Source organism: Dipteris shenzhenensis, chromosome 15, assembly GCF_047967505.1.
Source record: "Dipteris shenzhenensis isolate YYH24624 ecotype China chromosome 15, Dip_SZ_1.0, whole genome shotgun sequence".
In the NCBI taxonomy this organism is placed as follows: Eukaryota; Viridiplantae; Streptophyta; class Polypodiopsida; order Gleicheniales; family Dipteridaceae; genus Dipteris; species Dipteris shenzhenensis.
In genome coordinates, this window is record NC_141610.1 from 45,125,100 (window position 1) to 45,149,327 (window position 24,228).

The 24,228-nt window shown below is 43.5% G+C and overlaps 1 protein-coding gene across 1 annotated transcript in view; it reads right to left on the reverse strand.

Moving 5' to 3' along the window:
• The window catches only part of CTEXP (kinase family with ARM repeat domain-containing protein), a 130,464-nt gene that overhangs the window by 15,490 nt on the left and 90,746 nt on the right, over positions 1-24,228 (reverse strand). Inside the window, exons 13-16 of the mRNA XM_087385900.1 lie at positions 18,144-18,197; positions 17,947-18,021; positions 17,429-17,504; positions 2,764-2,863 (exon numbers count right to left, since the gene is read on the reverse strand). Of these exons, the coding sequence (XP_087242026.1) occupies positions 2,764-2,863; positions 17,429-17,504; positions 17,947-18,021; positions 18,144-18,197 (305 nt within the window). The remainder of the gene's footprint in view (positions 1-2,763; positions 2,864-17,428; positions 17,505-17,946; positions 18,022-18,143; positions 18,198-24,228) is intronic.

Here is a 24,228-nt window from a genome sequence, read left to right on the forward strand (position 1 = left end):
GCGTACGGACGACGCTGATCTGTACGGACAGCAGGTACGTTGATGCAGGAGCGGGTGCAGAAGTGACAGCAGGACTGCGCAGATCTGGCGCTCAGATCTGGCAAAAATGGCGCTCAGATCTGTGGCTGAACTGCGCAGATCTGGCGCTCAGATCTGGCAGAAATGGTGCGCAGATCTGGAGCGGAAATATACAGATCTGGCGTGCAATGGCGGGGCAGAAAGAGGGAGAAATGAGAAGAGGGAGAAGTCTGAGAAGAGGGGCAGATCTGCAGCGGGGGAGAGATCTGAGAAGAGGCAGACTGAGGGGAGAAAAAGAGAAGAGGCAGACTGAGGGGAGAGAAGAGGGATCAACCTAGCTCTGATACCATGTTGGAATATGGAAGCAAGAACTAGAAACTAGAAATGAAATAACAAGATTGAAAGACAAGAAATACCTTGAGAAGAGTGTAGACAAGACACAAGCTAGACAGATAGATTGCAATGATGTGACCCATGAATATATGGGCCAAAGTACAAGACATAAAGCAAGAGTGCTTATGGGATAATTGTAGAAGTGCCACATGGCACACACTCAAGACATAAAGACTAGACTAGACTTAGACAAATGTAGACTAGGAAATAGTACACTTAGTGTGCACTTATCTCCAACAAGTGGGACAGCTATTCTGCAACCAGGTCCAAAACAGAGGCATCCTTTAGACATGGATTACAATACTTTTTTCCAATTGACAAAGTATGGCTAGCATGACTTGGATATCACTCTGGATGAGGACCCACAGATGCTGCTTTTGTGATTTAGCATGTTGCAGATCGGCCTGTCATTTCCCTCGTGTTGTGATTTAGGATCAAAGACAAGCCACAGCCTTCCTAGAGTCTAATCAACAACATTGAGAAACTGGTTCTCCTTCATAATTGTCTTTAAAATCAACTTTATCACTGGTATATTTGACTCTATAATAAAAAATGATACTCTTGAAAACATGATACTGTCATGGCAATCAAAATGTTTTCCATCTTGAAATGTTAAGATAATGTCATTTTAACCACCAAGCCTATAATGCACCCCTCATCTTCAAAATCAAGTGGTATGATGAGCAAAGAGCAATACAATATGAAGGAAATGTGTGAGAGATGTAGCAATTATGTAGTCTCAAGGTTTCATAGAATCTGCCACACATCAATATAGCAGCAATATCAAAAAGGGTAAGGGTTAAAAGTGACTCGGCAAGGCCAGAAAGCTAGCACATCATAGCAGCGTATTCAATATTATCACTTATATTGATTCTTAACACTGTATCATGCTTCTATCTTCTGGCTCACTATGTTATACAAGGAGACCGAAAGCCTTGAAAGAAGTAAAAAGACGGAATGCAAAAGCAGGCCCCTATTGTCAGTGATTTCAATGAACAATCTTGCAACCTAGTCTAATGAATTGCAATTGTGATCAGCGGATCTTTTATGGGAAAAGGAAAGAGAACGTCATGGCTTCATGATGATAAGTCGTTGATATTCTGTTGCTTCCCCATCAAAACTGTGCATGGCAGTCCCAAATGCTGGAGAATGTGTGTAACATTCATCTGGAAAGCTACAATGGATAATTGCATTCACGTGAAGAATATCCTCAAGATTGGGAGCATTCCAGTGCATAGAACAATCAGGCAAAAATTAAAAGATGATTGTATTGGTGCATAAACTACCTTCAAGGTCATAAGAGCGGGTCAACTTAATCTAATTTTACTGCAAAAAAAAAGCTTCATACATGATTTCGAGTATGGCTCCTTTTTCAAATAAAAACCTACTTTAATCATGGTAACTTGAATAGCAAGCACATTCTACAAAAGAGGAAGGCATAAGATTCCTACCCTCTTTTGTATTAAGCTGCAAGGCCAGCAAAAGAGGATGCCAAAGATAACCCATATATCAAAAGAAAAACAACTAACTAATCCAAACACTCACTCTTGCTCTCAACACTTTTGTGAAACATGAGCTTCTAGTCAAGTTATGTCAATTGTTAGAATTATTTGGTCATGTTTAAGAAAATCTCACTTGAGGAAGTTCAATAACCATGTCATATCGTGGATACAGAATATTTCATATAATAAAAGATATACCTCAGAGCTTACATAACCTAAAACAGATGAAATAATCAGATAGACACATAGTTCATGCCATAATAATATTTAGTGCTACATTTCACATACAACTACAACCCTCATCTATCTATCCCAACCCTTCAGTCGAACTCTCTCACCGATATTATTTCAAGAAGAGCTCAACTCTTCTGTCTCAAGAAGAAGCATAAGTCTCTATGCTACAACAAAGCCTAATGAATGTGCCATATGCAAACTCAGTCAGTAGACATCTGTCTGTCAAGCTGTAATGATACTGCATTCAGCGGGCTTTTGTGTGTCAGCTTGACTTTCCAAGTCTTACAACTGTAGAACTTCCTTGGTGTCCCATTATCTGAACGAGTTTTATGATGTCACTAGTTGTATGGCTTCAAACACGCAATCTTTTGCTTGTTTGAAAGCACTTTTGTTTGTGTTAAACAGAGCCTTGGTGTATACCAAGTAATAAAGACAGACCCTGGATCAACAATAGAGATGCTTGCTTAACCGTTGGAATGCTTAACAATACGATGCTTGCTTAACTGTTGGAATGCATGGTATTGTTACGAAAGGGGTGCTTGCATGTATAGAACATAGGTTACTTATACCAAATGTAACGACCACCAGGGAAACAATATAGGATATGTATCAATACCTGTCTGCATCAACAGTGAGAACCACCAAATGTGGAAGTATGCGAGTTGCAATCTCCATCACATCATAGTACGTGCTTGTGGCACTAAGGGCCATAATCCCTACAAATTGCACAAAGATGACTGCATTATCCACCTTGTACCTATCAGCCAAATCTTGCAATAACTGACCTGCCATAAAAAAACTGTGCTAGGATAACCAAAATAACAGGAAAAGTTTCAAAGGATGACAAACCCTTGTAGGTATCAATTGTATGTTCTTTGAATGCTACTGAGGCTGCACTAGCTACATAAGAGTGAAGACGGAGGGAAGATGATGGACAATGGAAAAGAGGAGACAGAGAGTGAGAACAAAAGAGAGCACATTCATGATGGGGGAACGAGTGGGAGACTAGCAGAAGATAACAGGAGAGGGTCTACAGATCATAGTCCTTGAAACTACCACACGGATGTCATTCCCCTCTTGCCATACTTTATGATCTACATGTTATACTATGACGTCTATCCTCAGGGAAGTATATGTACTGAAGAGGCTGAATGCTTGGGCACATTGTGGGATCAAAAGTGGGCCACTCAAAGGTGAAACATGAGAGGAAAAAGCTGCAGCCGTGACACCAAACTTAGTTGACAGGGAGTTTGGGCCTTGTCGAATTTTACAAGAGATTCATATGACACTTTGTCAAAAGGGCAGCTCCACTCAGATTTCTTAAGAAAGACGCATTCTTGTAGTCAAATGAAACAGCGGCCAGTTTTTAAGGTCTGAAAGTTGCTTTGATTCATGCCCTAGTGTTGGTGTACACTAATTTTCAAGGTTGATAATCATGAAAATAAATGCCAGTGGCAAAGGATTTGTAGCCTAATTTTAAAGGCAGGAGCATGGATTACCATGTATATGAACAAGCAATGTTGGCAATCCTACATACCTTCAAGCAATGTGATCACTACCTGCATGGCAGCTTGTTAATCTAGCAGAAAGGCAGTGGAATTCACATGCAAGATTATGAGGGAAGCAACCATATTCTGATCAAATTCTAGTTTGACTTTCATCTATAATGTAAGTGAGCATTCAATTTTCTAGATTCTTTGTGAGTGTAAAGATTGGCATGTCTAAATATACATCTTCAAGGCAAAAACTAGACATTGTAGCTAGGCCAAGCTAGGATGGAGCTCACTTTTGTGTGCTTTCACACCATACATCAACCAGCACAATCTTGTGAGTGATAATGATGGGATTGAGAAAATAAAATGTCTTTATTACCAAGAGTCATAACTGCCTTCTCCAATTGCAGGATATGTGGGCATCACAAAGACATATGATCGATTTGAGTAAAAGTTTCTAGTGAGAGAGTCTTTTGAAATATATGATGTCTCTAGATGTTTGCCATAACATTAGAACACAGTGGACTGGCCAGCTTGTTGCAACCATTGCCCATTCCAAAAGGGAAGTGGACAGATACTGTCATGGATTTCGTCACCGGACTGTCTTCTATCGACTGGAATGAGACAGCATTTACATGGTCATTGGGAGCTTATGAAATACACCCCTTTTATAGCCACAAAGACACGGTATTCAGCATCCAAATTGCCTAGTGCTTTATTGATAACATGTTCAAGCACCAAGGGTTCCCTTAGGTGCATTTCAATGACATAGATTGTAAATTTAATGGGTCATTTTGGCAAATATTCAATCTGAGAAGGAGAAAAATGTGAGAGGAGAACCTTAGGCACTAATGCCACAGCATGTCTTAGAATATATAGCAGGGACGAGTATAACTTTGTTACCACAGCACGAAGCATTTGTACATTGGGACGAGAAAAACAGTCAGGGAGCGGCCATGCTTGATGGTCTTTTTCTCCCTAAAGGATTATAGGAATGCTCAGGTATAGCATAGCATCTTTTTCTCAGATGCATACCATCTAAAGACGAATAGTAAATCTGTGAAGGAGAACAAACGTAAGGAGGAGAACCTTAGGCACTTCTGCACAACACGTCTTAGGATAAATGGCTAGGACAAGTATAACTTTGTTACAATAGCACCAAGCATTTATATATTGGGACGAGAAAAACAGTCAGGGAGTGCCTATGCTTGATAGGTCTTTTTCTCCATGAAGGATCACTGGAATGCTAATGTGGGTTATCCTCCTGACAAATGCACCAACATTTTGGATTACATTTTCTTCTGGAAGCAAACCACAACGTGGAAAAGGCTTTGGCCCGAGTCCTATGAAGGCTCGAGCTGGCCCTCGACACCCTTCTCTGGAGATAAAAATCCGTGACTCATCAGCTTGAAAAGACTTATTTGGTTTTGAGATAGCTAATGTTGGGGTAAAGGCACATTGCCAACCCTTCATTAAAGATAGGACACCTATGACTACCTTAAGACAGTCATAGGGTAAACCTAATCCTAATAAAAACAAATGAGTTTGTGGTGTGGCTCATCACTTCACACCCGCACACCTTGAGTCTTCTCTCTCTCTCACTCTCTCCCTCTTGCTCTCATTCCCCCTTCAGTCCCTTTAAACTGGTATCAGAGCCACCTTTTCCCTTCTACCCCTCGACCTCTACATAGCCAGCGCCGTACGGACGTACGACGTCCGTACAGCCGTACGAACGGACTGTGATCAGGGCGCAAGCGTGGGCATCGAGTGTGGGCACGGGAGCAGCGCGGGCACGGGCGCGGGCTGTGGCGTGGGCACGGGAGCTGTCGCGGGCGCGGGCGCGGTCATCTAGCGGGCACGGGCTGTACAACAGCAGCTGCTAGCTGCAGCACAGCGGCGCCGCATCACGCCAGCAGCCAGCAGCTGTATAACAGCTGCTGCTAGTTGTTTCGAGGCGTCGCACAGACCATACCAAGGGAGACCGTACGCAGCCGTACGGACGACGCCGCCGTACCTGCAGGGAACTTCAACAGGGCAAAATTTTTGAAATTTTTCTTTTCCCCTTTTCTGGGATTCCGTACACTGCGCAGGTACAGTAAGTACAGCAGGTGCAGATTGTTTTTTGTTTGGGGAAGAAAGAGAGGTGAAAGCGCATTCTGCTCTTCATTCCTCTTGATTCAGGGTCATTTTTCAGTTCACAAAACTGTGTTATCTTGACAGTACAGCAAGTACTTTCATTCATCTTGTGCTTGAGGTGAAGAGAACCACAGTGTGTGGTTGATTGCACAGCTATTTTGTTCTGGGAAGGTAATGCCTTGATTTTGCAAGAGGACATATGCTTTTACTGGGTTTGAATCTCAGTTCACAGGTGAGCAGATTATAGGGCTTTTGCCCGGAAGGTGATGCATTGTATGCCTTGAGGCAGTGTGGTGCCAGAGAGCACACATTTGTCTTGATTTCCGCAGTGTCGAGGTGACATTTTCTTGCAGGTCACATTTCTTGTGCCACACTCAGAGAACCTCAGTTGAGCCACGCTTGGCCAGGGCGCATCGAGCTTACTCGGTCCCTAACTGTCCATCGTTGACATAGCTCAAAAGGTTCCTCATTGAGTGTTTGTACGTTGGGATCTGTGTATGTCATTTCTACACAGGGCAGTATATGCATTACATTGGTGGATGATTTTGTCAGAGAGATTTTCATATTGCGTGCTACCTCAGTGTTGAGGTGTTCTCCACTTGGTTCAGGTGTCAGATCAAGGGGCTTTTGCCCAGACTTTGTTTGATAGCACTTGGGTTACCGACAGAGATCTTCAGATGCATTTTCTCCCCTTGGTATAAGGGTGATTGCTTGGGATTTATCCCATTTTCTGTTGCAGGTTTTGTAACATTGAAGTGTCATTTTTTTTTTGGGGGGGAGTTTACCAAGTGGTTTATGCATATTAACTCAGTGCAATACCTCATTTGAGGTGGGAGAAGTGATCAGTACAGTCAGTACATCAGGGTTTACAGCAGTGTTTGTGCTTTGTCAGATGATTATGCACTGTTAAGCACTTGTTGAGCAGCTGCAGCAGTCTGAAATTACTGTTTTTATGCCTCTTTGAGCACGGTACAGTGTGTCAGAAGGTACAGTAATTGCAGGGTCATTTACTGTTTTGCTGCAGATTTTTCCTGACAGTAAAAAAAACAGCACCATTGAGAGTGCTTCTGGCTCTTGAATAGAGCAGGTTTTTTCTGAGAAATCAGAATTTTTATTCAGTCCTTTTTACTTCCAGGGAGTCAGGTACTTTCCTTATCTGATATGGCATCAAGGGGAAGTGATTCTTCAATTCTGAACATAAAGAAACTGGAAGGAGCACACAACTATGCATTATGGGCAGAACAGTGCTTGAATGTACTTCTGTTAAAGAAGATTGCTAAGCCCATAAGGGTGAAGGGTGTCAAGCCATCTGACATGGCAGCTGATGACTGGGAAGAGCTTGATTTGTCCGCAAGGGCAGCTATCATGCTCACTATTTCAGACACTCTTGTGTTCAATGTTCAGGCTGAAAAGACCTCTTATGGTCTATGGCAAAGGCTAGAAGAATTGTATGCCCAAAAGAGCTCAGCCAGTAAGGTTTATTGGCTCAAGAAGCTGGTTGATCTTCGCATGAAGGAAGGTACAGCTATGACCTCACACTTGAGTGAGTTCAATGCCATCTTTACACAGCTGATTGCACAGGGGTTGAATCTTGATGAGGAGTTCAAGGCTACTTTCTTGTTGTGTACCCTCCCTGAGAGTTGGGACACTTTCAAGACCACCCTGTCTAATTCAAATGCCACTCTTATATATGCTGATGTAGAGAGCTCTCTCCTCATGGAGGAGATGAGCAGGAAGAATAATGCGGGCAGCAAGTCTTCAAATGCTTTGCAGGTACAGGATAGAGGCAGGACTCTGGCATAGCCGGTTGGGACACATGTCTGTTAAAGGAATGCAAGAACAGTCACGTTTGGGTTATCTGCCGCCTCTTTCTTTTTCAGATTTGCCTACTTGTGATCATTGTATATTTGGCAAGCATTCTGTGACTCCTCATAAGAGGAGAACTCCCCAGAATAGAGCACCACTTGATCTAGTGCACACTGATTTGTGTGAGATGCCACAGTTATCACTAGGGGGTGCAAAATATTTTATTACTTTCATTGATGATGCCACACGCAAAGTGTGGGTCTATTTCTTGAAGCATAAGGGAGATGCCTTAGATGCTTTCAAGAAGTTTGTCGCTCAGGTTGAGAATCGGACAGGTCGCAGGCTGAAATGCCTCAGATCCGATAATGGGGGTGAGTATGTGTCACATGCTTTTGTGCAGTTTTGCCAAACTAAGGGCATCAAACAGGAACTCACAGCCCCTCATAATGCATCTCAAAATAGTGCAAGTGAGCGTATGAATCGAACTATTCAAGAGAAGGTTCGATGTATGTTGTCTTATGCTGCAATACCCCATGGCTTTTGGGCAGAAGCCGTGCAAACAGCAGTTCACATTATTAATAGGTCGCCAAACAAGGCTTTGGAGTTGAAAGTGCCAGAGGAGGTGTGGTCTGGCAAGCCACCTTCATATAAGCACTTACGTGTATTTGGCTGCGAGTGCTTTGCTCATATACGCAAAGAACTGCGCACCAAACTGGATCCAAAGTCTATCAGATGCATCTTTATGGGGTATGGTGACGAAGGTGAAATGGGGTACAGGTTATGGGATCCCGTTAAACGGAAGATTATACGCAGCAATGATGTCATCTTTAAAGAGGATAGTGTACACAAGAAACCCGTGCAACCTGTGGAATACAGGAGGGTTATTTATGATGATGTTGGACAGCAAAGAATGCCCATTTATATGCAGCAGCAGCCTGCTGCAGATAACCCTGTTCAAGAGGGTATACAGGCTGAAAATCAGCCAGATAATTTTGCCAATGATGCACCACTGGATATGCCAGCAGATGGGGCTGTAGAACAGCCAGATATGGTGGTACAGCCACCCGTCATGCATGAAGAACAGGCTGGACAGCAGCCTAATCCGGAACATTTTGTTAGGAGGAGCACCCGTACACAACGGCCTCCTGCCAGGTTTGTTCCAGGAGCCAATAATGTGGCTGATTTTATCATGCTGACAGATTGTGGTGAGCCTTCCAGCTTCAAGGAAGCTATGGGAAGAACGGAGAAAAAGAAGTGGGAGAAAGCCATGCAGTCAGAAATGGACTCCCTACTTCAGAATGATACATGGGACTTGGTGCAGTTACCTGCAGGCAGAAAGGTTTTGCCATGCAAGTGGGTTTACAAAGTCAAAGTGGATTCAAATGCTTTACCTAGGTATAAGGCCAGATTGGTTGCCAAGGGATTTAAGCAGGAGAAGGGCATTGACTTTGATGAGATCTTTTCCCCTGTAGTCAAGATGACTACTTTGAGAGCAGTGTTAGCTCTTGTTGCTCATGACGACATGGATTTATGTCAGATGGATGTGAAGACAGCTTTTCTTCACGGAGATCTCCATGATGAGATCTATATGAGTCAGCCAGAGGGATATGCTGTTAAAGGGAAAGAGCAGCTTGTGTGTAAGCTCAAGAGGAGCTTGTATGGACTCAAGCAGGCGCCAAGAGAATGGTACAAGAAGTTTGATGCCTTCATGCAGTCCCAAGGGTATCATAGGTGTGAGACCGATCATTGCTTGTACACCAAACGGGCAAAGGATGGCAGTGTGATGCTACTCATTCTATATGTGGATGACATGCTTATTGCCAGTAAATCTCAGCATGAGATTAGTGCTTTGAAGAAACAACTGCATAAGTCTTTTGACATGAAAGACTTGGGTGATGCAAATCATATTCTTGGCATGCGGATTACTCGTGACAGGTCCAAGGGACTTTTGTTTCTGTCACAAAAAGAGTACATTGACAAAGTACTGCAGCGCTTTAAAATGGAGGGGGGGAAGTCTATTAGTACCCCGTTGCCTCCACATTTAAAACTCAGCAGTAAGGACAGCCCCAGATCAGATGATGATAAGGCTGAAATGGCCAAGGTTCCGTATGCATCTGCAGTTGGTTCTTTGATATATGCCATGGTTGCCACTCGTCCGGATATTGCTTTTGCGGTGGGAGTCATCAGCAGGTATATGGCAAATCCAGGCAAGCGGCACTGGGAAGCAGTGAAAGGTGTCTTGAGGTATCTCAAGGGTACCAAAGACTTGTGCATATGCTATGGTAGGCAGGATGCATTGGTGCATGGTTTTACAGATTCAGACTATGCAGGGAATGCAGATAACCGGAAGTCTACTACCGGTTATATTTTCACATTTGCAGGAGGTGCTATATCATGGGTGTCTCGGTTGCAGAAATGTGTTGCACTGTCAACCACTGAAGCTGAATATGTTGCAGCCACTGAGGCCTGCAAGGAAGCAATATGGCTTACTCGGCTGGTGGGAGATTTGGGCATTACAGGAGATATGCCAGTTTTGCATTGTGATAGTCAGAGTGCTATCATGTTGGCAAAGAATCCGGTCTTTCATCAAAAGACCAAGCACATAGAAGTGAAATATCATTTCATCAGGGAGGTACTGGAAGACAAGCGACTTGAGCTTGTGAAAGTGCATACTGATGATAATCCTGCAGATTTGCTCACTAAGAGCTTGCCTACAGAGCGGTTTGCACATTGCCGCCACATCATGGGATTAGGATGAGACCATTCTTATTTTATGGTCTTGTATACAGTAACTGTATATTGCTGTAATTTTTTATTCTTTTCTCCCCTCTAGGCACATTGGCCTTTAGGTGGGAGGTTGTTGGGGTAAAGGCACATTGCCAACCCTTCATTAAAGATAGGACACCTATGACTGCCTTAAGACAGTCATAGGGTAAACCTAATCCTAATAAAAACAAATGAGTTTGTGGTGTGGCTCATCACTTCACACCCGCACACCTTGAGTCTTCTCTCTCTCTCACTCTCTCCCTCTTGCTCTCATTCCCCCTTCAGTCCCTTTAAGCTAAGGCTCTTTGTAAAAGATTGCGGTGACAAAATTGCCCCATGTTGAAGTCTGTTCACAAGAAGATCAACTACCTGCGGATAAAGCATCTTCTCACCATGCATTGCTAGTTTATCTCACACTGAGAGAAATGCTTAGGACAGTCAAGAGGTTCTCTCACACTAAGAGAAGAGCACAAGCTGCTTGAACTAGTTTTGTGTTTGAGGGAGAAAGAAAGATATATTAACGTCCACGGGAGACCTCGCCGGCCTATGGGACAAAGTGCACATAAAAGAGAACTCATACAAGCCTCAATGGGCTGAAGCAAAGGGTACGCTAGGACTCTTGCAGAGTACTAATCTATGCTAACATAATCATAATCATAATCATATCATATCAATCAATCTATCCAGGCGCTGGGACGAAACCAAGCCTGTTACAGTGATGACTCTCTGGTGGGCTGCGAAAATATCTCGTATTTGCGTCTGTCGAGCTCTCACGCTGCGGTGGGGGGTGCGGTCTCCTAGCTCTCTATGTCTAGAGTGACCCCTCGTCTCTGTCAGTCTCCCCCGAGGAAAGCTGTGATAGGTTGGACCTCAATAGAGTGTACTCTGGGGGCTCTCTGTCGCACATGTGGCCTCTACGCCCCTCTCTCGGCGGTACTGTGCCGGCTGCTCATCCAGACTGCTATAATATCGGCTAGCTCCTCTACCTCCACTCCATTGTGTCCGGGGATTGACTCAAATGTATAGACGTCTGTGACGTGCCGTTGTGCCCGATCACCCTCTGTGTCCTGTAGTGGTCTGATCATCCCCTGTCGCTCTCTAATCTATCGTAGAAGCGCCTCCCTGTGTCGCCGATACAGACTTGGTCATGGAAATGGATCAATCATGACAAAGGACCGAAGCCATTCCCCTCTAGATAGACACAGTTGTAGCGTCCCCGAATCTCGTAGTAGGCTGGGCAAACACAAAGAAAATGCTCCTCTGTCTCAACCGCCCCCAACGTACAAAGCGTGCAGATCTGCTGCTCTCTAGGTATACCCGCTGCTCTCCCTGCCTCAATCCTCAGCTAATGGGATGAAACCCGCATCTGACCAATGGCAATCCTCAGTGCATGAGACACTCCTCTATCCTCAAGATACTGGGGTCTGATAATGAATCCCTCCTCTGATACTCTTAGGAAGTGATCGCGATAAAACTGGGTCTTGGTGGAGAGTTCCTGGTCCTCTCCCCAAGTCCGGGATGTGTGAAGCTGGAGGAGGTCTAACCGTATAATACGATTGATCTCATCTCGCGGGATCAACTTAGGAGGTGCATCCATGCTATACTGAAAGGGGGGAAGCCTATCCATCTGGATACCGTGCCTGGCAAGCCATGTAGATATGCGTGCATACCATGTGTCTGCCCCGCTCTCTGCGAGTCGTTTGGATGACTCTAGGGCCAACCTCGAAAGTCTCCAATGGGGTAAGTCCCACACCCTGTGGATGAAAGTCACCGTGATGGCATCAACCTGGAGAGGTGTCATGGCGAACTCTGCCCGTACTATCTCATGTGGAACTGAGGGGCTTACATCGGATCATCTTGGATCCCATCGTCACCTGTAGCCGCTCGAAGCTCCTCCAATCTGTCCTCGAAAGATCGCACCCCCACAAAGGTGCTGCATACATGACAGTCGGCCGCACTAATGTGAATAGAGGTAAGGGCGTAGGTCTTTTCTATTACGTATCTAGTTTAGTTGTGCTTTAATTAGAAGGTATCAATCGTTTGCTTAGGTGTCTTTACTTTTATTTAATTGATCTCTCACATTTGCACTCACATAGTCTGTGTGATATGCTAGTGAAGGCAAACTAATGAATGTTCCCTTCTAGAGAGTGCAAATTTTGATGGAATCAAGTATAGCCTAGAAATTCAAACTTGAGAGTATTCTCAAAGCTCGAAAGCTATGGGGTATTATTGATGGGAACATCCAAGAGAAATTTGGAGAGTTATGATGAGAAGAGCCAACACGTTAATATTCTCATAAATTTGAGCATCAGCACTATCCCAGTTGTCAGAACCTGAAAACACCAGCTGAAGCCTAGAAGATGTCTCAAGGCACCGCTGTCAAAATACCATGTATTATGTGTCTCATTGACACTGAAAGCTGATGCATCCTTGGAAGAATCATAACTACATGTCAGAAAAGCATAAGTGTCGTCATTACAAGTGGCTGTACTATCCTCAGCAGCCAACTGAGAGTCTGAAATGCAAGACAAGAAGGCATAGTCGTGCTCCACAAAGTTGGTTGTAGCTTGCTCATTGTTAGATGCATGAGGAGCTGAATCTGAGACAGCCATACCGGAGCTGTTTTTTCTTTTCTTTTGCAAGCCTTTTCTTGCATTCTCCAATGTAGTGACCTGGCTTTTTGCAATAATGACATATTCCCTTCTTCTTGGGCTTACCTGCATCACCCTTAGCCTTTTGAGAAGGCTGTCCTGAACCACTGGAAGGCTGATTTGCTGAAGTCTTTGCCTGTCCCTTTACTTTAGGCTTGAATTTTGAGTGCATGGCATGTTCACCTGCTCGTGAAGCCATGTTTTTCCTGGTCTGCTCTTCCTGCAGCAGAAGTCCTATCAACTCGTGAAAAGTGAGGATTTGCACCCCCCCTCAACGACAAATTCAGCGAGGTATGAAAGCTGAGATAAGACTCAGGAAGAGAATTCAAAGTAGTGGTAATCATCTCTGAATCACGAATGATCTCATCAATATTCAGCAACTGCTCTCGTAAATCCTGTAGCTTTGTGAGGTGCACTGACATGGAGTCACCCTCTTCCATATGTGTATGAGACAATTCTCTTTTCAAAAAAGACACCTTGGCATCATTCCGAGCTGCATACATGCTCTCCAAAATATCCCATGCTGCCTTTGAGGTCTTACACGACCGGATATGTGGAATGATGAATCACTGAAAGAGAAATACACAACAAAGCTAAAGCATCACGTGAATCCCATCTCTTTTGCTCTGGAGTGGTACTGCACCAATAACTTGTGCTGCAGCTGTACCCTGTGCACGACCTCTGCCTCCTCCTTGTTGGGGAGGGGTATTAGGTGCCACATTTGCTAGCAGGAACTCATCTCCACTTACATAGTCCCATAAATTACGTGAAATCAGAATATTGCGTACCATAAAACTCCAGAGGGAGTAGTTGGTACCATCCAGCTTATCCTCTTGTGAGAGACCACTGAAACCGAAATCATTCTGATTTTGCTGGGCCATGTCTGAGAAAGAAAATACAGCAAATGCAAATCTGAATTCCCTTGCTAGGAATGGAGTGCACAATCCCAAAAAACACAGCCAAACACTGGCTAAAAATGCAACTCAAATCTCTCTAATGTCTCTGTCAGAAATCTGCCAGAGCATCCAATTTCTCCCAAAACTTGCCAAAAGCGATTCAAAACACTCACAGAAAGGCAGTGTGAACTGAAACCTGTCAAATTGCTCTCCCAACACAAAAGCCCCAATTTGTGGCTTGAAATTGCAACCAGAAAGGAGGAAATGGTCTGAAAGCCCCAAATGTTGCACAAATTGCTCTCTATCTGCAAAAGCCCCAAATTTCACTGCGAAATTGCAGTGTAATTGCAAAAGCCCCAAATGTTGAGGTGAAATTGAGTTGAAATTGGAGCAAATCCAAGAAAAGCCCCAAATTTTGCAAAATGCCCAATTCAAATAATATGCTCAAATCTGCCAAAAAAAAACTGCTCTGCCAAACAATGGCTTCCTGCAAAGTGTACCTGCCAAAAAACATCTGCAAGATTCACCTGCAAGTAAAAAAACTTGCAGAATGTACGGACACCAAATGTGTACTGAGCAGGTACGGTCGTACGGACGGCACCCTGCAAATGTACGATAAATGTACAGTGGAGTACACTATACGATCAGTGCTGACGCAGATGGGGTACGGGCAGTGGCAGTGAGCTTGTACAGACAGTCTACGTACGGACTGTCAATGAGCTAGTATGGAGTGCACTTGTAGTACTGAGCGACTTGGAACAGTATGCGACTGGACTATGCGACTGGACTGTACGGTCGTACAGAATCCTTATTGTCGTACGGCTTGAACAGAATAGCAACAAAAAGGTACGGATTGTACGGCGTCTGGTGCAGGAGCTAGTACGGGCGTCGCATGTACAATACGGGCTGTACGGAGTCTGGTGCAGGAGCTGGTACGGGCGTCGCAGGTACAGTACGGGCTGTACGGAATCAGTCCGTACAAATTGTATGGACGATCTGTACGGACGACTGGCTGTTGGAAGATGAGAGCTGGAGGCGAATGTGCAACAGGAGCAAAAGCAAGAACCTGCTCTGATACCAAATGTGGGAAGGGGAGAGAGCAAAAGTGAGAGCAAGAGCAAGAGAGTGAAAGAGCTGAAAACGATAGTTGCAAATAGATGAGGGTAGTACAACTGAATGGAGTGATAGGTTTTGTCTAAGTGACAAAACCTTATCCTTCACTAACCATAGTTAGTGAACTAACTGTGGTTAGGGGGAAAAACCTCTAAGTGAGGGAAAAGTGCCCCTAACCTACTTATTACATTACATTGGTCACTGCTAAACTATAGCAATAATTCTAACATAAAGTTACCAACCCAAGCCTAAAGGCATAGACAAGATCTTCAAGTAAGAAAGTGGGCCCGTAGGCAAGATTTGACATCCTTATAGAGACCTAAGGAAGCAAAGTTTGAACTCCCACTGGCTTGTAGATAGATACGAGTGCGCTTGTTTGACTAAGGCCAAACAGGTACAGCACTCATACCATTCCTTGCAAGCACCCCAGCAAGGAGATAAGAGGATAATGAGGCAGTGTTTTTAGACTATGGCAGATCACAGCTTGAGAGGTTGAGAGATGAGCGGAGACAGCTTCACTTCGATCCTCGGGGCATCTTAGGTCTGTCCACCTCTTTCTACCGCTAGCTCTTCCAGAGCGCAGGAGAAGACTCAATAGGTCACGGCAGCTAGGGAGGTGTGGGCCCATATCCCTTTAGTGGTTTCTCCTACATGATGAGCCAATTAGAGACCCCTCTCACTGATGCACGCAGCTTCTCAAAGCCCTCAAGGCCTTCACACTGATGCACGCAGCTTCTCAAAGCCCTCAAGGCCTTCAGATGTAGAAATGCAAAAGATAAAGATGGCCTCCTTGCTATTCTTCCGTACTTTTTTGAAAAAATCCAAGACTCCCATTATCACAACAGGATTTCAATTTGGGGCAGTTGCTAACTACAGTCCTTTGCCAGTGGATGAATTTGCTTGATCCTGAAAGAGGGGAGATAGAATAGCATTTGCTAATGGCGCCCAATCACACTTTTGGATACTGCATATAAGATCTTGGCCAAGGTCTTGAACTTCGGGTTGTGCCCTCACCTTGCTGGCAGCATCCACGACACAGAAATAGGTTTTGTCCAAGATAGGAGTATTCTGGATAACATATTACTTTCTAGGAAGTCACTAAATGGGAGCCGTAGGAGTCTCACCCCTTGCAATCCTAGTCTTCGATCTCGAGGTGGTTTATGAGAGGGTGGATTGGGCAGGAAAGTGGGCTTCTCAGAGTAGTAGGTATGAGGGATCTCAGCTCTATAGCTGGTGAGGTACCGAATAGAAATTTATTGCTGGGCATCAGAGCCAAGATCAACTAAAACAAATCAGGTGCATTCCTCTTTGTATCAGAAGAAGCAAGCAGTCAGCACCTGCACCACAGCTTGTGACCAAGGTGCAGGAATTAGTTACCACCCAGACTCAAGTCTATGAAGCAGGAATTCACAGCAACTGTGAATAACAAGATTAGCAAGTGTGATGTCTACGAGGAGGTAAAAGAACAAGAAAACAGGGCTCTCAGAATCGGATTATATGCATAGGGGGGCCAGACTGTGGGAGATGGTAGCACAGAAACAAAGGTTGAACATCTCAAGAAGAGGACTCAGAAGAGAGAGATTTTATCATCCAAAAGGGGGCACACTCAAGAGTAATCTTGCGAGCCAAGATAGCAAGGAGCAAGGTTCTCAGACAAACTAACAAGCTGAGAGGTATCACGACATGGATTTCAGAGAAGCTGACCCTGACTCAGCTCAAGGCAAGAAATTGACTGAAGTAAAGGAAACTCAAAAGGAAGGAAATATCGAGATGGTATAGCACTATCAGAACTTCAAATCTAGACCCAAAGACTCTTTCAAAATGATTGTAATGAAGGCCACTTCATGATAGGACGAGAATTTAGTAGTGTGCTAAATAATTCGAGCTGAGATGCCTTGTGCACTCCTCCTCCCTGAGACTATGCACTCCTCGACTCTCTTTGGGACTCAAAGATGTAATGGCTACTCTTTTTTTGGATGTGTACTTTGTCTCATTGGCCCATGAGGCCTGAAGAAGTTAATACAACTTTCTATCTTTCTGTGAATTTTCAATGCTCCTCCCTCTCAAATATGACTCACAATACTGTGCAATCATATTCCAGTCCAACTGACGTTAGCTAGTACACAGGGGCCCCTTTGTGTTGTAACCCTAAAAACAGGCCTTCAGTTTCATAACAGGAACCCAACGGGCCTATCAGATGATACAAGGATTATTATGCTACAGGAACCCGACGGGACTATCAGACGATACAAAGATTAATATGCTAAAAGGAGAGCTGCCAAGCCATTACATAGTGTGATTCTCCACAGCAAATAACATCAACAATTTCACCAGTCTGATCATGATTAGACCTGCCCCTTCCTTTTTAAAAACAAGGCTTGCATTACTACACATTAGCAGACCCCATATAAAGAACACACCTGCAGCTCTTGCTGGTGCAAATCCATCACGCAATGCACGAACTGTAAAGGCATTGATCAGTACCCTTTTCCTTGTCTGCACACGGAGACATGAAGATGTTTACGAACCACCACAGCTGGGGTGAGTTTTACATGCATATACAATATAAATAACTTGCTACAGGTCACCACATTAAATTTATAGATCGCTCGTTCAGAGTGGATGACATTTAGAGCAGTTGGGCATTTAGTCTATTGATTAATTCCCACTGACTAGACATGCTATAGGTCTGATCCATTATCTTTGTTTCAAATGTTAAGGTTATAGCACTAATAGATTCTTTGAAAAGGATTAGACTCTGACCAAAAACATGAAAAGTTCAAAATAAGAATCAATTTCTGTATACCATTCCCTGCCCCTTGCCATGTTTACCCAACCAAACCCTAATTAGAAAAGCAATGTGAAGTTGGAGGGTCAACTTGTTTATGTGTACCAAGAGACTTTCCACAATTGTACTAAGGATCAAGTAGCAACTCACCACATCATTAAGATATGAGGCAATGTTGCCAAGCAAGATTGTGGTATTTGTTCGGATGGCCGGCTCCTCATCAACCTGCCAATTTGAGCTCTTAAGCTTTGCAGATATCTTATGAAATAAAAGCAACTTAACAGAATACAGCATTAGAGATCTATGAATCCTTCCTGCAGTGAGTACTAGGAAATCAATCCCCAGACCTGTAGTTTGGATAGATATTTCAAAAGAGAGCCTGTCATAGTCCGTTGTGACAGCTGCAATATACACAATGTGTTAAAATCCAAGAGAACATAAAAAGAACATAGAATGCAAGAGTTCACGAAATCACAAAATTTCAACCTACAAAGCACTTCAGCGTGCAACACTTCATGCATTGTAAAAGAAATCTGAAAATTCCAATGTGAATCACGTCTTTGGTGCAACAAGGATATAAGAAAGAGAATAAGGGAACACATCAAAAACCATAAACTAATATCAAAAGAAAAAAGAAAAAAGAAACCTCAAGGATGATTGCATCGAGTAGCAAAATAAACCGGAAACAAGGAATAATACAAAGGAGTCTATTTCCACCTTAAAAACAGTTATACAAGGTTGCCAAGAAAGAACATCCCATTCTTGTCACACACACTCTAGTTACATAACCCTACTACATTACTCTAGTTCTAACATTTCGCCTGTCACTTTAGGTTCTCTCACAGTTCATTTCTTTGTCCTTAACAAGGAATAATATATCCACCCTAAACCGGTTTGCAGGGCATTGAGAGAGGAGCCTCCCCTTCTTTCGTTACACAGTTCGTAATGCCACGAGATTTCAGCTCAGCTGTAGAGATTGGAGGCCCTCCAGAGCTCTTCATGGGATGCATTTCATATTTCTGCTGATTTGCAGAAAAGTTTTTGGAGGAGACTCTGGAAATCCCACATGAATAAAAAAATCACTCTTTTTTTCTGACTTTTTGTTCACGGTGGGATTGCAGTTAACTTGTGGAGATTCACGTTCGAGGCAGATCCTAACTGCCCCCATTGCCATGCTATTCTGGAAACTATTCCAAATCTGAAGTTAACCTCACCTTCCTTAACCCCTCAAGGATTTGGAAACACAAATTTGCATTGAACAAAAACCTTTGACATTTTTGGTGGCATGAGCCTCGCTTGATTGAATAGGCAACCTTCAGAGGACAAGGAAAAGCAATAGCTTGTGCCTGAAGAAGGTTGGTTGCAGAGGGAGACCGTGGAGGAGCACGTGCGAAGGAGCAACGACAACTATACAATTTCAATGGTAGGATGAACTAATTGAGGGATGGAGGAGTGATGGTTGAAGTGCATGTCGAATCATGTGTCTCACAGCCAGACGTGTGGTGCAATCAATCGTCTAGCAATTGATCGTAATCAAAAGGGATACAAGGGGTTGTAAAGGTGATAGAAACACTATTGTAGGTTGTTTCAAAGCATAGCGTGAGAATTTCGCCGGCCAGCTGACCTTAGCAGATATACTATGCATATTGCGTGTGTCTTTATTTACCGCGTAGCAGACGATCGTGTTTCCTTTCTTTGGTCATCTCGACCTCTCGATCTGCATCGCTGCATGGAGAGGAATCTTAATGTTTCACAAGTTTATAGTGACTCGCTTATTAGTGCTAAGGGGATGGATGCAAAATTAGCATTGGACACAAGTGGTTTGATGAGGCTGAGTATTCGGGCAATGAGTTGGTTTGCAAAACAAATGAATTACATGGGACGCGCATTGATGCCTCAACACGTACCACGGAGTCGAAGCAACCTTGGATGAAGCAATTTGAGGCATCTGATGATTAGTTCAAAAGGTTGCTAGAAATGTCAATAAGTTGACCATCTGTTTTATTTAGGAAAAGCCGGGTGCTGCAACAAAGAAGGGGCTTTTGATGTGGTCATATGCTCTAAGATGTAGGCCATGCTTTGGGTGTTGATCACATGCATGTAGATGATATGAGAGGAGAAGTGAGAGATCGGTGGCATATTGCAAAGCTACTTTGTCGGGTGGCACCTTATGACACGCCGTAAGAGACGGGCTTTCCTCAAATAGGATGGATGAGATGACCAGGTCTTTTTTGTTAGAATTATTGATAAATTCTAGGCAGTGACCAATGTAAAGTCAATAAGTGGGTTAGGGGCACTTTTCCCTCCTTTAGAGGTTTTTCCCCCTAACCATAGTTAGTTCACTAACTATGGTTAGTGAAGGATAAGGTTTGTCACTTAGACAAAACCTTATCCCCCCTTCGTATTGCTTTACTCTCTATTCTATTGCATATTCGACGTTCAACACTCTCTCTCTTGCTTCTTGCTCTCTCTCTCTCTCTCTCCCATTTCTATCATTTGGTATTATAGCAGGTTAAAGTCCTAGACCATCTCCTCTCCTGCATCTGTTAGCTCCCACAGCTCCCAAACATTATGTACCTACAGTATCACCTGCTCTGTTGTACAATCGTACGGTCACTTATGTCAACTGTCCGTACAACTTGCGCAGAGCCGTCCGTACAGCTTGAGCGTGCATCCGAACAACTGACAGCAGATCGTCGTATAGTTGACCGTACACCTGCATCCGTCCGTACAGTTGACCGCCGTATAGTTGACTGTCCGTACTGCTCCTGATAATCCTTCCGTACGTACTTGCAATACATTTGGGCCGTATAGCTCTCATTAGCTGTCCATACAGCTGTACAGTCCATACTATACGAGTTGTTCTAGTCTTTTTGTTGTTCTAGTCTTTCTGTAAAAGGGTGCCTTGGTCATTTGGAGAGTTCTCATTGCGGGTGAATCTTGCAGGTGTTTTTTTCTTTTCTCAGGCATTTGTGCAGTGAGCCATTGTTTGGCTGTGGATCCAAGAAGGTGCATTTTGGGATTGTGGGTGTGCTCATTTGCACACATTGGCAGTAGAATTTGGTTCTTTTGCAGATAAATTGCAAATTGGGGCTTTCAGTCAATTCGCCCCTTTTAGAGTTGCAATTTCTTGCAAAAATTTGGGGCTTTTTGCTTTACACTGCAATTTCTTGCATTTTTTGGGCTTTCAAGCAATTTGCTCTCTTTTGGATGCAATTTTCCTGAAGAAATTGGGGCTTTTGGCATTATGATGCAATTTGGTAGTGTACAAGTATTTTGGGACTGTTGCAGGAAATTCTGGACTCATTTTGAGTGACATTGCAGACATAGGCAAGTTTTGCAGTGTTTTTTGGTAGATTGAGAGCATTTGCAGGATAATTGAAGTGCATTTTGAGCCTTTGATAGGTTGTGACAGTATTTATCATTGTGGGCAAATTTTTCTTTGCAGATTTTTCTTGTGCATTTTACATCCCAAGAAGGGATTTTACTTGGTCATTTTGCTATATTTTTGGAGATTATCTAGTGAAAATGGCTCAGAACAACCCCAATGAGGTGTTCAGAGTACTCACACAGGAGGATAAGTTGGATGGCACCAACTACTCCTTGTGGAGTTTCATGGTTTGCAATATCTTGGTTGGCAGACATCTTTGGGATTATGTCAATGGAGATGAAGCAAGACCAAATACAGCAGCTACACCTGTCACTCCTACAGCTGGAGGCAGGGGTAGAGGAGCAGCCGCTCCAAGAGCTCCCATAGGAGAGCAGAAAAGATGGGACTCTAGAGATGCACAAGCTCTTTCAGTAATTTCTCTTTCTGTCAAGAGGTTCATTATACATCATATTCGGTCATGCAAGACATCTATGGAAGCTTGGCAGATACTAGAGAGTATGTTTGCAGCAAGAAATGATGCCAGGGTTTCCTTTCTGAAGCGAGAACTTTCCCATACGCGTTGTGCAATAGTTTGTCTTGATGTGAACTTAATCTAAGGGGCTCTTGATGAGGGTGGAGTTAGCAACAAAGGTTACTCCTCTACAAGCTCCCCAAGCACTTGAGGGGCTATGCTAGACTTGGTCAATATGACTCCAAACATGGTCATGTTTGTAGTCAAAACGATTGGTGTTATATGAACAAGTCCATTTATTATGTTATAGTGTCTAAATTCTACATATTTAAAAAGTTTTGTTGAAAATTCTTTCTTTCATAAGAGCTTGAACGTATCATGCTCCATGAATTCTCACCTCACAAAGCTTCAGGACTTAAGGGAACAATTGCTGAATATTGATGAAGTCATTCCGGATTCAGAGATGATCACCACCACTCTGAACTCTCTTCCTGACTCCTATCTCGGTTTCCACACCTCGCTGAATTTATCATTGAGGAGGGGTAGCAATCCTCTCTTTTCACAAGTTGGTAGGACTTTTGTTGCAGGAGGAGCAGACTCGCAGAAATATGGCAACCCGGGCTGGAGAGCATGTTATGCTCTCAAAGTTCAAGCCCAAGGGTAAAGGGCAGCAAAAACCACATGCCAATCAGCCCACACATCAGCATAAAGCTGATTCTGAATAGCTTTCTTCTAAGGCAAAGGGTGATGCAAATAAGCAGAAAAAGAAGGGCATTTGTCATTATTGCAAGAAGCCATGTGCCCCTTTTCTTCTCTTTGGCTATGCACTTCTTGCATTCTCCAATATAATGACCGGTATGGCTGTGTCAGATGCATCAGCTCCACATTCTCCTGATGGGGGAGATGTTGCAGCCACCTTGGAGGAAGAGCACTATGCCTTTCTATCTTGCACTTCAAATTTTTCAGTGGGTAGTTCAGATGCTACAACCACTAATGATGATGACCCATATGCTTTTTTGACTTGCAGCTATGATCCTTCAAAGGATGCATGCTCTCTTAGTGTCAATGAGACACTCCATACTTGGTATTTTGACAGTGGTGCTTTAAAGCACATCACTTCCAAGAAAAGTCTGTTTGTATCTCTGCATCCTCCACCCACCAAAAAGAAGGTAACTTGTGCGAATTATTCTCCTTATTCAGTATGTGGAGTGGGAGACATTATTCTCACATCCACTGATGGCACAGATTTCAAAATTTCAGATGTTCTCTATGTGCCAGGGATAAAGAAGAATTTGCTTTTAGTGTCTTCACTCAATAGAGGAGGATTTCAGGTTGTTTTTAATGATGACAAGTGTGCAGTCAGAGACAAAAAGAATGACTATGCTTTGATGTTGTCTAGCACTTTGTATCGGGGTCTTTTTCAGCTTGATCTATATGAAAAAAGATCCGATCTTGCATTATCAGTTAGCACTCCCACTACTGCAATGCAGAATGCGGAGTTATGGCATGCCAGGTATGGGCACATGAGCTATGGTAGCTTAATGACACTTCAGAGGCATGATATGGTTGATGCATTGCCTCCTGTGGAGTCGCCTCCTCCTCATGCATGTGAAAGTTGCATCCTTGGCAAGATGCATAGACTTCCTTTCAAGAAGGATGGTGCAGTGAAAGCTACACGAAAATTACAGCTTATTCACAGTGATGTCTACGGTTCCATGAGGACACCTGCTTTTGGGGGTTATCTCTATTTTGTTACATTCATAGATGACTTCACCAACTACACTTGGGTCTATGGTCTCAAGGTAAAATCAGGAGTGTTTATGCATTTCAAACACAGGTTCACTATCAATGTGTCAAAGAGAAGTTGCATGCAGAAGAGATCAATATGATCTATGTGTCAACACATGACAATGTTGTAGACATCTTCACCAAAGCACTTCCACGTGAGAAGTTTGAGGCATTTCGCAATGCCTTGAACTTATCTCCTTTTGGTGATTGATCATTTCCTTGTACATGACATTGGCACTACAGGGGGGTGTTAGAATTATTGACAAATTCTAGGCAGTGACCAATGTAAAGTCAATAAGCAGGTTAGGGGCACTTTTCCCTCCTTTAGAGGTTTTTCCCCCTAACCACAGTTAGTTCACTAACTACGGTTAGTGAAGGATAAGGTTTGTCATTTAGACAAAACCTTATCTCCCCTTTGTATTGCTTTACTCTCTATTCTATTGCGTATTTGACGTTCAACACACTCTCTTTTGCTTCCTGCTCTCTCTCTCCCCCATTTCTATCATTTTCAAAGAGGCAATCCCACTTGCATTGGGGCTTCTCTTTGAGAGTAAGCCACCCATCCCCATTAGAGATTCGAGCGTCTGGTACATGTATGCGACCTCACTATACGACGTCTTGACGCAAGCAACTCCTCATATGTCTTATCTACACAAGCTCCCACATCCATCCTATTCACTAGACAGAATGTGTGAGTTGCAATGCGCCGGCTCCTCTACACAAGCTCCCACATCCATCCTATTAACTAGATAGAATGTGCGAGCTGCAATGCGCCGGCTCCACAATCGGAAAGACGAGGACC